We start from the raw sequence: 15,002 nt of genomic DNA on the forward strand, positions 1-15,002 counted from the left end.
AGATTTGGTGGAATAAGCTCAGGAAGAGAAGAGCGGAAAATATTATTTACAAAGGAGTCTCAAATCTAAGACCTCAGTAGAAACATCATTCGACCCTAAACGTGAGATGATAGTTTATGTTACTGTTTTTTCCAGCTTAGAGAATCTTTTGATGAGTGCATATATTGCTGACTTTTTGTCTCTGAAGAGAAGTCATATCGATCCCTATTGCGCAATACAGGTCGTAGATGAGGTCAAAAATAGTGTTCGGACTATCGGATTGAAAAGGGTTCAGTCGGTTACAAAGGGATCTCTCTTTGATACGAATTAATAGAGAACGGCCCGATTAAGAGTTTTGCGGTAGTGCTATCCCAGATACTTTAGTTGCATTACAATGCCAGCTGTTTTACCTCTCACCGAATTCCAGGTTTAGTTTCCAAAACTCTTCTTTTGCCCATGCATTACTGTGGAGGTTATTATCCCCATACAACAGCATTATCACATGCAGTAATTAACAAATGCGGTCATGTTTGCTCCTCTTGGGGTCCTAGAAATAACAGAAAACTCCTTGTGACTTGGAATTCTTCTGACCATTCTGTTTAGCATTGTGATACCATTAAATGAGTTTGACGGTTCTAGTATTAAACTCATAGTCACGCCGACAGTTCGGGCAGGTTTCAAGCTACAGTGTGAGTTTTCCAATAGTAAGTAAGAGCAATTTAGACTAATTCAAAGAAGGTAAGCATTCATAGAACACTGACACGTACAAACTGCCAACCTGTGAACCCAGAGTCCACTCTCTTGGTGCTGCATTCCCAGTCCCCTCTATGCTTCTTATTTAATGGTAATCAGAGCCAATATGTCAGAACATTGTTTCCAAAATCCCAGATCATTTGAAATAATATGCACGACTTTAAATCTGATCTTACGCTTAGTGGGAAGCAGTTACAGATCAGAAGAGAGAACACGACATGTGGACAGGAGAAAATGGAACCGATATAAGCTACTGGAAATGTAGAGTACTGAGTCAGGATCAGCTATTTAAGCATATCAGCCACGCCCTACTGAGCTCATGCTGGAATGATTATGAACAGAGAAGAAGGTGCTCAGTGAAGAAGATGGCCCAGATAAACAGTGACGTATTTAACGTACCAGGATTTACAAAAGATAATGGAGAGTTAAACTGTCTTTTTTAATGAGTTGATCTAACAAATGTAGCTTTTGCAACATAAAAATGAATCCTCTATGAATTGGGTAGAGAGAGATGGCTGATAAGTAGAGTGCCGAATCTGGGGATGGCGGCCCTTCTCCCATAGGGGGAGACCCTTTTCAGGGGGACACGACAGTGAGTCCACAGTACGATAGTCCCCGTGGGGGAGGGAGGAAGTCTCTCATGGGATTGGGGATGACCATACTCAGAGAATGTGGTATTATCTGCATCAATACACCTAAACCCTTTTCCAATGCCAAATCCTCCTTCCCTCTCTTTTGATAGGGCCAATGTATGCTATTGTCATGTTAGCCAGCCTATTATACTTGACAACATCAAAACATCAGAGAATGCAAAGTATACTGCATTTGGCCCTATTCTAAGTATTGGGAAACCTAATTAATTGTCAAGAGTCTGTCATCAGAGAATGCAAAGAATGATGCATATGGCTCTATTTCTAGTATTGGGAGACTAAATATGCTTCACAAATCTTAAACATAAGAGAATACCAAGTATACAGCATATGGCTCTGTTTGGAGTACTGAGAAGAAGATGACAAGGAGTCCAAAGATAACTCTGGAGAAGCATAATGAATGCTCCAGCTTCTCACGGTATGTAATTGGTCCAATGCAATTCCACTATCCAGCGCAGGAGTTTAAACGGAGCTCAGCTTAGACACAGAGAGAGAGCTGTCCTCCAAGGAGAAATCTGGCGAGCTGTGTACCGGCTGAGCAGACTAGAGCCAGCATAGGGGAAGGTGTGAGCAGAGGAGGATAAACCAAATGTAGTCCAGGATTAAAGGACTGCTTGGGCTGCTGCGGAGTAAAACCTCTACGCATCCAAGGAACCTGTAAATTGTCTGAGAGAAAGGACACACCACCAGGGAGAAGCAGGCTTCAGCATAGTCACTCCAGACCATGCCAGAGCCCTGAATGCTACCTGAGCCTTAAGAGATGAAGCAGCTGCTTTTGAAATGTTAGTACCTAAAAGGAAGTAGTTAACAGGTATGTGGGTTAGCCGAATGGTGCTGAGGGTCCGGGGAAGCAAAGGGGTGGGTGAAGGCAGATGTTGCAATAAGCAGGTTTGGTACCCTGGGAATAAACCCAAATGAGAAACATAACTATTTAGAATATCACAAGTCTAGGACTCGCACCCACATGAGAAACCAAAACAACGCCATTGAGAATATTGCGAGTCTGGGGCTCGCACCCAAAGTGTGACAGTCCACGAGAGGACAATAACTTGGCAGTAGAGTAAGCCAAGCTGTGCTGAATATTATAGTCTGGGACTCAACACTATACAGAAACAGGGCCATTCAGAATATTGCAAGTCTGGGTCCTGCACCCAAAGAGATTCAGTCCACAAGAGGACAAATGCTTGGTGAGAGAGTAAGCTAAGAAAATGGTACAAATGTAAGAAACATATTCTTGTGAACTGGGCCCTGAAGGAGAGAAAGTAGTGCAATAAGGAATCTAGGGGAAAGTATTACACCCCTATCCTTGGAGTCCTACTTTTGTGAACATTTCTTTATTTTCACCAGTTTTGATTACCCGAGAAACTGGAAAATTTTCTGTTGGTTGGATCGACAAAGAACACTTTACTTTGGGAAGAGATCATCCTTGCACAGCTGGTTAAAGTAATTAGTGTTAGGGACAGAGGTAGGCTTTTTGATATCCAACAGTGACAGACTTCATAGCTTTGGACATTTTGACCATTTCCTTAGTTTTCTTTGAGGCAGGGCAACCCCTCCTAGCATGTTTCCAACCCATTCTTGAATAATACACGTTTGTGCCCAAAAACATGCCACCGTTGTGTCTGAGCCTTACTTCTGCATCCTCACAGTCCCCAGCTGCAATATTGCGGAGAATCAAAAATCAACTCTACTCCATGAAAAGTAGAATATCACATGTAACACATTTTTATTAATTTTTGTTTAAATATAAATAAGTTCAATTAGCACCGACATCCGCAAAGAATAGGTGCTGGTAAATAAGTTATTCTTCACACATAGCATTCGGTTTTTGTAAATTGATTTAAACTCTGCATAATGTTTTTGCAATAGGGAAATATCAGACGGCATACCTGTCTCAATGCTTTGGCAGCAATCTTATAGCATATTAACTATTTTTCAATGTTTACTAAATATGCTTACTATGGGCATTCTGTATCCATGTCCAGAAGTTACTTTAGAAATAATACAATTGCTCATGCACTTATATTGTCTTTTTCATTGCTTCACTTCCATAAAGGATTCCACGGATAGATCCTACAACATTGTTACAGTAAATACATCTCCCAGTGGGACATGCCTTTGCCTGGGCTCTCGCAGCACTTGCCACACGTGCCTCACAATGGGAGCTGCCCCTGCACCAGGGACAGCTCAGCAGCAAGCAATTAAATTGGCAAAAGTAGAGCAAAACCACTGACATGGAACAGACATGGAGAGGAAACCGCTTATACTGACCTTTCATGGTTTGATTTTAATGAAAGCATTCTGATTCAACTGATTTTAATGAAAAGCAAAGAGGGAAAATAATAAGAAAGAAAAAATACACTAATCGGTGTAAATAAAATAAACAACGTTCCAGAGGAGTTCTTGAATAGATTAGAGTGAGGAAACACAGCCTACTGAACACTAAAGAGAACATAATTAACAATGAACTATGGCACATAATTCTACATACCTGAGGTGCAAGAAAATTCCAGTCAGTAAATCGCTTCTGTTGAAAGTGTGGATAGATTGGTCCTGCGTGATCCATATTCAGTTTTCTTGCCAGTGAAAATGTTGTTCAATCGAAAGTCAGGGCTGTTGACCTGATGTCCGGTGGGATGAAGAACTAAGTTATGTTTTTGATTCTTTAGGTACATTTGTGGTGCAAGTTACTGCTGCCGATGCCGATGATCCTTCATATGGGAACAGCGCCAGAGTCATCTACAGTATTCTCCAAGGTCAACCATATTTCTCTGTGGATCCAGAAACAGGTCAGAAGATGGTCTTTACACTACAGGGCTGCCTTGGAATACTTTCAGAAGCTATATTTGGATTTGCGAAAAGGCCTTAGCAATTTATAGCAGACTGTTCAACTTATTTTCTTTTCCTGTTCTGTATTGTTTAAACAGATGTGTAAAACACTTGAAGTGCCTATTTAAAAAAAATAAAAAGAACTGTAATTAAGAGTTGGCCTGTTCTAGATTTTCATGTGATGGAGAGCCCTATAACTAACATTTAGTGACACAATTATTTGTATTTGCATATTTCTTTCATAATTTTGTGCTGATCTGAATTGTTTTCAGAAGCATATATTTAAGCCCGTTTAGGCATCATGATTGTGGGATAATGACCCACCCTCATATTAGGTAAGAGTCATTAACTGAAGTAATGATGACATCTTCCGAGATCTGTAAGAATATTTGTACATGAAGTTGTGCAAAGACAAAGTTAAGTGAATAGTTTTAGGTTGCTGTTCAAGTTAGTATGTTTGGAAATTGTTAAATACTGGAGATCATAGACTGTATGCAAACATTCTGATTGGCTGAGAGGTCTATAAATAAGCAATAAACCCCACCATGTGGAGGCTTTACAAGGCCATTTCATGCCCGAGCCATTTAGAAGCTCAATTGAAGTGAGTGCTTTACATTAAACCAGGCATTGCCTGTCCCAGTAACACCCCGCTCCCCGACATGCAGGGGATTACTGCTATTAGCATCCCAGCATGTTTAACAGGATGCTAACTGTTTTGTTTTTTTTAAGTCGAGAAACATCATGGTTGTAGTTTCTCAATTTAGTAAAAAAAACTACAAACCAAGATGGCCACCACACATAGTTCCTTCTCTCTTTCCATGGCAGCCATTGACGAGTGTTCCCAGCAATTGCGCAGGAAAAGGACATGCAAGGAAAGTGGGGTGGTGTTGTTTGAGGGTGAGGTATGTGGAAATTCAGGTTGGGGCTGGCGGAAGACGATAAGGAGCCCCACAGGGGTGCACTTATCTGAATCCTTGTGGGGAAGATGGCAGCCTCCCACTTCTGAAGCAGCTCAGATCAAGGGCTTTACCATAAGGTATAGACCCCGTTTTGAGCCTCCTGATTGGCTGGGAAGCCATCAAACCCTGACCAGGTGATAAAGAAATCTGTGTGAAAAGTATCTTTACAGAATGGATATTATCTGTAATTGTTTTAGACTAAAATGTGTTTCCTGTTCACGTTAAATTTGAGAAAACACATGCATCCACTTCTTGAATCAAAACCGTTAATCATACATAAAGATATTAATTTCAGAATCTTTCTATTTCCAACACCCAGGACATCCTTGCCCCTGTCATGAGAATCCAGCTAAAACCTACCTCCAATTGCAACTCTTGGTATGATTCCAACCTCGCCGTCCTGAAACACAAGTGCAAGGTAGTTGAGAGGACGTGGAGGGCTTCTGGCGCATCCTTTGACAAACTGTCCGGCCGACTGCTTCAAAGTCAATACAGACTATCTGTCATGTCCAAGAATAGAGCACACATTCAAGCCTGTGTCTCTGCATCCGCTAACAACACAGCTGAATTATTTAAATCTGCAAGGAACTGGCCAATCTGTGCAGTCTCTACCTCTCCTGTCCCCTCCCAGGCCTCTCACTTGTCCACTAAAACTCAGGACACCCTGTCCTCTATCTCCTTTTACTCTACCTCTTCCTCTCTCGGCCCCCCTTTGGTCATCTCTTCCTCTCCTCCGCTTCCTTTCTCCTCTTTCTCTCTGACAACACCTGACAAGGTTTCTTGATAAGTCAGATCTATGAAAGTGCCACCCAAACAGGTGCTCCCCTGCTCCTCCAGAACCACAAAGGACCATATTGACACCCTCATTCCAGCCTTGGCCAATTACTGTAATCACTCTGTTGGCATGGAACTTTCCCTTCTCCCGTAAGCACTCACTTGTGCACACCCTTTTGAAGAAGCTGTCTGCCAATCCTACCTGCCCAGCAAAATGTTGCCCAATTTCCATCACACCTTTTCTGGGCAAACTCTTGGAAAAGCTGGCCATCTCCCAGCTTACTCTCCACACTGAATCTGTTTGCTGACTCCATGACCATCATTCTGGCTTCAGAGTTGCCAGAGGTACGGAAACCGCTCTCCTGTGCACCAGTGAAGATTTGCTCTCTAACCTTGATTCTAGCATTCCTTCTGTCCTCATCCTCTTTGATCTTTCCTCTGCTTTCGTCATGGTCAACCACGCCATCCTGATAAATCGACTCCATGAGAACCTAGGCATCATGGATCACATTGCGGAGTGGCTGACCTCCTTCCTCTTGGACTGCCCCTCTTAGGTCCAACTTGGTCCCTTTCTCTCTGCAACCTCTCTATGTACCTGTGACATTCTCCAGGGCTCTATCCTCTCATCCTGGTTTTTCAACCTCTACTTGGTCCCTTTGGCCCACCTGATCTGATCTCTACCTTCTCCTCTCAAGTTCAGTGTTATGTGGATGTCACTGAGCTTTCGTTCAGGCTCCCCTCAGCCTCCACTCCTCTCTCGCTCATTCCTGACTGTCTATCCATGATTCAGGATTGGTGCACTTCCAATAATGTCTGCCTTCATGCCAGTAAGACGGAGATTCTTCTCATTGGGACCCTTGCCCCCGCTTGCCCTCTCTCACTCTGTCCGCCCACCTTGGGCTCTCTTCCTTCAGTCCTCTTCCTTCACCTTGATGTCATCTTTGACTTCAATCTCTCTTGCTGTCCTCACTTCTCGGACGTCTCCAAGGAGTTCCACTACCAGCTGCACCTCCTCAAAGGGACTCTCGCCTTTCTCACTTTCCTCCAGAAGCTCACTGTCTCCAGAACCCTGTTTCTCTCTAGGCTCGACTACTACAACAGCCTATTTCTGAATCTGCCTTCCGCTAACTCCGCCCTCTGCAACTAATCCAGAACACAACTGCAAGACTTATCCTTTGCCTTAAACCCAGGGACTGTATCTCTCGCGCCCTGAAATGTCTCCACTGGCTCCCGGTGGCTGCAATGATCAAGTTCACAATCGTTTCCATTGTGCACAAGGCCTTCTGGGGCCCGAGCCCATACTACATCCAACACTCTCTTCCAAAATACCTTCTTTCTCGAGCCCTTCACTCCGCTACCTCCAATTATCTAAGGGTTAGATGCTTCTCCAAGCCAAGAGTGGGGGTTAGATTTCTCTCCTCTGCAGGTGACTCCCTCTGAAATGGCCTACCTGCCCATCCCAAACTTGATCTGCACCACCTGAAGTTCTGGAACCAGCTCAAAACGTTCCTTTTCTCCTCTGCTTTCTCTCTCTCCCTCACCTGCTGACCTACTTGTACTGACTGGCTGCCTGGCTACCTTCAGAGTCTCACTGGGTGCCAGGCTCTTTCTTGATCAGTCACCCTTGAACTGCCTCCGGACCCACTACGCACTTAGGGGCTGTAACTAAAACCCTACAGTACCTTGTTCTCCTTGGACTACCCAGAGCTGCACTGCCCTGGCTGCACTTAGAGCATTGCTGCCCTGTTTTCCCTCCCCTTCCCCTTCCATCCCCTTTCCTTTCCCCTTGCACTTCTCATGCTCACACTTGAACAAGGCTTAGTAAGATCGTTTGTCTTGTGCTCCCTCTGTCTTCCCTCCCTTGTCTTGTTGCGCCTAGAAACAATTGTGTACAGGAGCATTATAAATTACTTATATCATATCAATCAACCCACATGAGAATTCAACAGGGGGTATGATGCCAGAATCGCTATCACTCTTTGAAGCAACTTTTGTTTCACTACAAGATGTTCTTTGATTTGAAGCACCCCACCAGACAGCTTCCCGACTTAGAGCCTTCCCCTGATCACCTCTGGATATTCAAAGTGAACATATGTTTCCATCCTTTAACAGTGAGGGCCTCAACTGATTTACTTACAAATGTTTTTGCATTTATGGGGTGTTGTAACCTTTCACTTTCAGGTCAAAAGTGCAATGAAACTAAACCAGGTGCAGGGGTCAATTGTCAATTGCATGGACCACATCTGCAATGAAGGTCATTACCTTCATTGCAGATGTGGTCCATGCAATTGACAATTAATGCGTGCTGTGTGTTGTCAACATGCTTGTCAACTCGTGTCTTGCTACGAGAGAAAAGCATGGGCAGAGATGCACTTTGACCGTACAGCTCTGCCTTTACATTCTTTGGGAATTAGAGATAGGTATCTGGCCTCCAGAAAAGTCCAGGATAAAAAGTAGCTCCACAGAATGCCTTTTCTTAAAATGCTTATTGACTGACAGTGCTGATACAAAATGGGCGTCTGTCCTTCATTTCAGGAATCATCCGAACGGCTTTGCCAAACATGAACCGAGAGAACAGGGAGCACTACCAAGTGGTCATCCAGGCCAAAGACATGGGTGGTCAGCTGGGTGGACTGTCTGGAACCACCACCGTGAACATCACGCTGACTGATGTCAATGACAATCCACCTCGATTCCTCCAGAGTAAGTTGGATTTAATATAGCACATTTTTCCAGTAAGCTTCTGAAATACAGCATAGCAGGTGTACGCACTTTGGGCCCGAATCATGGGACGATTTGCATTGTTCAAAGTCACTTTGCAATGCTGAAAAGTGACTCTGCAGTGCTGACACAAACCCAGATTCAAGGACGTATACAAAGTGTATTTTTGCCTTGCAAAGTCTGTGCAAACTCAGCACAAAGTCATGTTTGCAGTACGAAATGACTTTGCACTGACTTTGCAGTGCAAAAATACACTTTGCAGAGTTCCATGAATCAGGGTTTGCGACGGCAGTGCAAAGTCACATTTCAGCAGTGCAAAGACAGTTTGAACCGTGCAACAAATTCCATGAACCGGGCCCATTGACTTTAGTCACTTAGCCACGGTTAGACAACCCCCAGCTATTGTGGCCGCAATTACAGCTGGTGCTGTTAGAACCTGGCCACCCACAGGCTCTGCAGCTGATAGGTGCAGAGTACTTGGACGGCAACATCCTTAAAAGGCTGTGAAATGTTACTTTGTTATGCCAAACTATCCTTTCAGTCTTTATACTAACACAATAATGTTCTAGGCAGAAGGCAGTGGGTTACCAGGCAGTTATTGACCATAGTGAAGCATGAGTGTCACAATGGAACGCTGAGGGCCCAACCAATCTCTACCCGCTGTTTCCCTCCCCATTGTATAATGTGCTATTTTAATTTGAGCTTTCATTACAGTGCAACAAAAATGAAGGTTGTTTGTTTTCCTATGCTCTGCAATTACATTATTTTATTTGGTTATAACACAGAACACATTTATATTTTAGCTGTATAACTGTTTTTCTAACCATATTTATTTTGGTCTCTGAGCCATTTGAAAAGAGGTTAAACTTGCTTATTCGTTTATTGATGAAGTTCGAAAAAGGCTGGACTGTGTCACGTGTGCAATGCATGTGATTTCATTATGATCTATATAATACAATTCCTCAGCCATCATGACCGTTAGTTAATCGTGTTGTCAGTTGCCTTCATCTTTCTTCTGTGTCAGGAGCGTGTTCTCTATGAAGCTTCCTGGTAGTTACTGATCAGCTTGCAACATTTAGACAACGCAAGGAAGTCTGGTTTAAAAGTATATGCATTCATTGGGCTTCATTATGAGTTTGGTGGTAATTCTGAACATTTTCATCTGAATTACAGCTGAACTTGTTTACCATTAACTGCACTCGGTCCTGCGGATTTACCACCAGATTATAAATTGTGGTAAAATGGTGTTGTTCTCCAAATTTCCGGTTCCATATGACTCTATGGGGATTATGACACATTTGCCAAAATCGTTACTTCCATAGCGATACAGTTGAGGATTTTCCTCCAGTCATATGTTGCAGGTGAATCTTCAATTTCACCTTCAATTTTAGCATTCAGCTGTGCAGCTAAATTGTTATTGATAAATAATTAGTGGTAAGAGAATGACTGAAAAAACACCACACCTCCAACCTTCTAATGGGACCCAATTTTTGTGAAGTGCAATTAGTGGCACAGTGAAAGGTAAAAGCCAAGATCAAGGCCGTTATCCGTCTTTTACTGCTGAGCAGAAAGCGGGATTATGTGTGCTGTCTGTCACTCCGTCACTGTCTGCATGTCTGTGTGCCTGTCTTTCTTTGTTTATGAGTTACTTAACCATCCTGCAGTTACTTTCATCTATGAAGAGGTGGTTCTAGCCTATGCTTTTGAAACTGTAAACACTCAAGACCCATTCGCGGGGGAGAAAAGTAGAACAGTCTGTTCCAAAGAGTCCAGCTGTGAGAAAAAAAGCTTTTAAAGTGTAAACTACTGTTTGCTGAATCTCTTAAAGGCATTTGAATGATGCTTAATGTCACTCCTTGTGACAGTGTGAGCTTATCACAGCACTATTTGGATTCCTTTTCCTCAGCTGTTTCTGACATTGCAGGCTCCATTGCCTTCAAGCCGCGCAGTTTCATGGGACTCCATTTTAATAGGGTGCCTGGTGATATAGCCTTAATTCACTAGATTGTAATACACTGTAATTGGTTCAGAGGTTTAGCAGCTGCGGCCAAGCCAAGCGCAGACCAGCAAAATCTTTAAAACAGCTACAGGAGTGGAAACTTCTAACTATGTTCAAACGTGTTACTACTTATCATTGGGTTATAAAGAAACAATATGTTTGTGATTATTTAATATTATTATTATTATTATTATTATTATTATTATCATTATTATTAGTATTGTTGCATGTTATTGTATGGTCGTTATTGTTATTAATATTAGATTACTATTATTATGGCTATTATCATTTTTGTTGTTGGATATGTGTATGGGCATTATTATTATTATTATTATTATTATTATTATTATTATTATTATTATTGTTGTTATGATAATTATTATGATTATTGCATGTTATTGTATGGGCCTTATTAATATTGTTAGTAATAATATTACTACTGTTATTATGTTTATTATTATCATTGTTGTTGTTATCGTCAGTTATGTGTATCCACATTATTATTATGTATTATTTTTATTATTATTTTATTATTATTAATATTATTGTTATTATTTTTGTTTTAGAATTATATTGTAAATAATGTTATTATAGGTATATCACATCATCCTCGGTAGCATGGGTTCTGCCATACATCACGTCTAGGAATGCATTAAGCCATGTATGCAGATGTGTGTCTTCCTCAGTTGTCCAGCAGTTTAACAACAGACCAGTGAGGCATATCAGGCAAGGAGGCTGATTCAGTTGTGATGGGAAGTTTTTAAGAATGAAGACGAAATGCCAAATCGAGGTCTGCTGCACGTGCATGGGCTTGTCAAGACAATTCATACAACTTGGGTTATTAAGTCACCAAATTCCACTGAATGTGAGGACTTTTCAGAAGATGAAACAAGCCATGTACCATCCACATTTTCAACCTTCACCAGCTTATAATTCAAAGTATGTGTTTAACCCTTGTGTGGGGTACATTTACCAGCCCCAACAGAAATCCCCTGCATCACAAAACTGCATTTCAGCAGTTATGCAAAAATGGCTGTGCTTCATCTGCTAAGCACATAGGGGGCGAGAATTCAACATATCCACCCCCAGGATGGCTGCCTTGTGTTGTTTCTTCACGTGAAGCAAGAGAGAATAACTTCAATTCAGAATGGCTGTATATTTCTTTTCTGTCACTTTGAAAACTCAAGGCTGCACCAGAAATTGACCTGCATTCCAGATGGCATCGTACTGGTGACTCTTTTCATTTTAAACAGCACACAATTTGTTTTATTCAACATAGCCCTGCCTGTGTATTGCATCTGAATGCCATGACATCACACAAGCCCTTTAGAACGGCATTGTTTTAATCAAATCAAGCCCATGAAGAGCAGAGAATCTTGTTGAAATCCGCACAACAAGGATTCACTTTTGAAATAAATCAACCCACACAAAGTACTTCAAAAGGTAAGTAACAGCATGGCTTTCTCTCTGGCCTTCTGTCAGTTGCAAAGAAACCATGTGCAAGCATATTTCTGTACACAGAAACTGACCTGATCTTGGAAAGCTCTTCAGAAAATTAATGCGAAAGAAACCACATTTTGTAAAATGAACACGAGATAAAAAGCACACGTGTAAACCCGCTTTTGCAAAGCAGGGAAATTACATTTTTAAAACTAAATGTGAATAACACCATTACTCGCAGAGAAACAGTATTACATGTATGGGGATAGAGTTTGATTTGAATGTATATTATATTATTCCACAAAAAACGTGGTTTCTGTTGAAAGAAAGAAAAGAAGAACGTTTGTAACCAGCAGAACAAGTGGCATAGGTAGGCACTTCAAAGGTACCATCCCCCATGGGAAAGGAATCCTCCTCCTCTAATATGAAAGGGCCAAAGTGTGGAAATGTGCAAACTCATCAGACTGGCTGACATTTCTGCCTCAAGGGACAATGGACCCAAGGGGAACTAGCACTGTGACAGAGAGGTGTGATTTCCTTTGAATCCCCTCCTCAGCTTCCACTGCCTGCGATCAAAGGGAGCGATGGAATCCCTGTTGTTCAGACTGACACAGAGGGGGCAGGCTGGCTGTGGAGATTTGAAGTACCACCCACACAGTGACAAATGTCCTCCATATACTTTAAATAACTTTTTACATTAAGACATGTATTTACATCCTCGGAATAAACAGTAATGTGAGATTATGACAGTTTTATATGATTTTTACACACACAGAATGAGACTAGGTGTGTCTTGGTGGCCCCTGGTGAACTGGAATGACAGAAACAATGTATTTCATTGTGAATCATAAGTGGTACAGACATGAAACTTGAGGAAAATATGCCCTACTAATATGCATATATGGAACCAGTTGCAGAATTTTAGGTGTTTTGTTTCCCTGGAAAAAAGGGAAATTGTGCCCAAAGGGTGAAGCAGCATTGCACAGAATCGGTGTTTGTACCGGCATATTCCTTGAGAAATATGTGATTTGCCTATCTGATTTGTATAATGGTGACTAATGAAAATGTTAAGTTGTATTCCATAACTCCTTTTGTGAAAAATTAGGCTTGTGGGACAAAAGGAGTCATAAAATGCATACACCTAAGGGTAGGTCACTTCCTTCAATCCAATCAGCTCGGAGGGAGGAGCCGACATTAATAGCCTGGCCTATCCTACTCAAGGGGTATGTCCACTTTTGCCCACATTGTAAAGTTCTCTGATGTCTTACTGCCTATTTAAAAGCTAGGCAGGGAGGCATAGGGAGATTCAACATTCAAAATTCACCCTGAAGGATTCCAAGACTCCCGAACCAGGTCCAGAAGTAGCTGATCCAGAACCACCTACCCAGAACCACCTATCCAGAACCAGAAACACCCATAATTCAGGGAGAAAGGAGGACAGGCTGCTGATCCCATTGGGAGAACCCAGCAAACCGACCCTCTGCCCAGCAAATGCATCCCACTACCCACAGTGACCAGACCCCTGTTGCCCAGCTGTTCCCATAAAGGAGAGCCTAGCCGCTGCCCAGTGACCAGAAGTTTGCCTCGCTGTCCAAAGACCCAGTTAGTTGTCCAAATTACCCAACTGAAGGGCTTTTTGTAAGTATCACCCTCCCCAGTACCCAAAAACTGCATACCCTGCTCAGTTACCTTGCATTCGGTCAAAATCCTATAAAAATCCCATAAGAACCCTAGTAGTTTCCCAAATTGTCAGCATCTTCTGTTTATCCTGCCCATAGAAGAATCTGTGCTAGACTATATGTGGAGCGTAATTCTTTTCAAATCATTTCAGTCATCTGTGTATGTCCTTAGTACAATTTTTTAGATAAATTAATTAATTCCCCTATAAGGAGGTACGCAGCGCAAGCTGGTTAACATTGCAAAGTAACCCCCTTGCGTGCCGTGTCTTTCTTTAATAATCTAGCCGCTAAAATATAGTCTCAGTAGAACCTGTGTTACGCTCACCTGGCTCCCACAGGGGCGTCGATCGGACCCAGACAGCTGCAACCTCCTCCAATGTGAAGCGTAGTGCAGAGATGACAGGCTGGACTGGACTGCCTAATCTCGTCTGCTTGACCCGTAGAAGTATTCTCCTGCAAGTGGAGAAAGTGATTTAGCCATCCGTGGATTTTAGTAATGGCACCCCACTGTTCTCCCCACTAATCACCACTGATATTCACTTTCAGTAAGCTCACCTTATGTTTGTAAATGATGAGCTCTCTATCCTGCGTGAAATGCAGGGGCGTGTAATACCAGTTACTTCACTGGTTTGAAGGCGTTGGAAGAGTTCTGGATGAAAATTGACTCCGAGGTTCCAGGCGAGAACCCGTAAGTATAAAGTTCAAAAGAGTTCTATATGTCCGATTGTCACTCTTGTATATTCCTTTCTTGTGTTGCAGCTGGGTCCAAGGGAAGATTGTCTTGTGGCAGCTGATGGGGTTCAGGTAAGAGTCTATATAACCCAACACTGTCCGGCAAAAGATGTGTGTGTTTAAATTGCTGGTTTCTCTCTCCTTACAGGTGCAGCGTAAGAAGTTGCGGTTTGTTACAGAATCATGCCTCCAGTTGTTAATCAGGTAAGTCTATGTTGGAGAGGTTGTATTTGTTGGCTCTCTTGGCTCACCTTATGTTTCTTTTGTCCCCTAGATGGTGGAATTCGGCAGAGAAATGATGGAGGCTGCTCCGGATCGAAAAATGCTGTAAGGACTAGTGAGTATGGCGCGGCGCTGCAGCTGGCGATGCAACGCGTGTAGAATGATGTCTTTTTCAAGTTCGAAGACGTGATGGATCCGGAATTCAGGTAAGGATTTAAATAATATCTGTTTTCTAACCTTTCCCTCTTCTTTCTTCTATTGCTAG

General features: G+C 42.4%; 1 protein-coding gene across 4 annotated transcripts in view; it reads left to right on the plus strand.

The window, feature by feature from the left end:
• LOC138481515 (cadherin-10-like) overlaps positions 1–15,002 on the plus strand; it is a 1,315,401-nt gene that overhangs the window by 1,023,186 nt on the left and 277,213 nt on the right. For all 4 annotated transcript variants that reach the window (XM_069613702.1, XM_069613701.1, XM_069613700.1 and 1 more), the window contains 2 exons: positions 4,052–4,171; positions 8,480–8,647. In XM_069613702.1, the coding sequence (XP_069469803.1) occupies positions 4,052–4,171; positions 8,480–8,647 (288 nt within the window). The remainder of the gene's footprint in view (positions 1–4,051; positions 4,172–8,479; positions 8,648–15,002) is intronic.

This window comes from Ambystoma mexicanum, chromosome 5p (genome assembly GCF_040938575.1).
Source record: "Ambystoma mexicanum isolate Mex_15411 chromosome 5p, UKY_AmexF1_1, whole genome shotgun sequence".
Taxonomy (NCBI): domain Eukaryota; kingdom Metazoa; phylum Chordata; class Amphibia; order Caudata; family Ambystomatidae; genus Ambystoma; species Ambystoma mexicanum.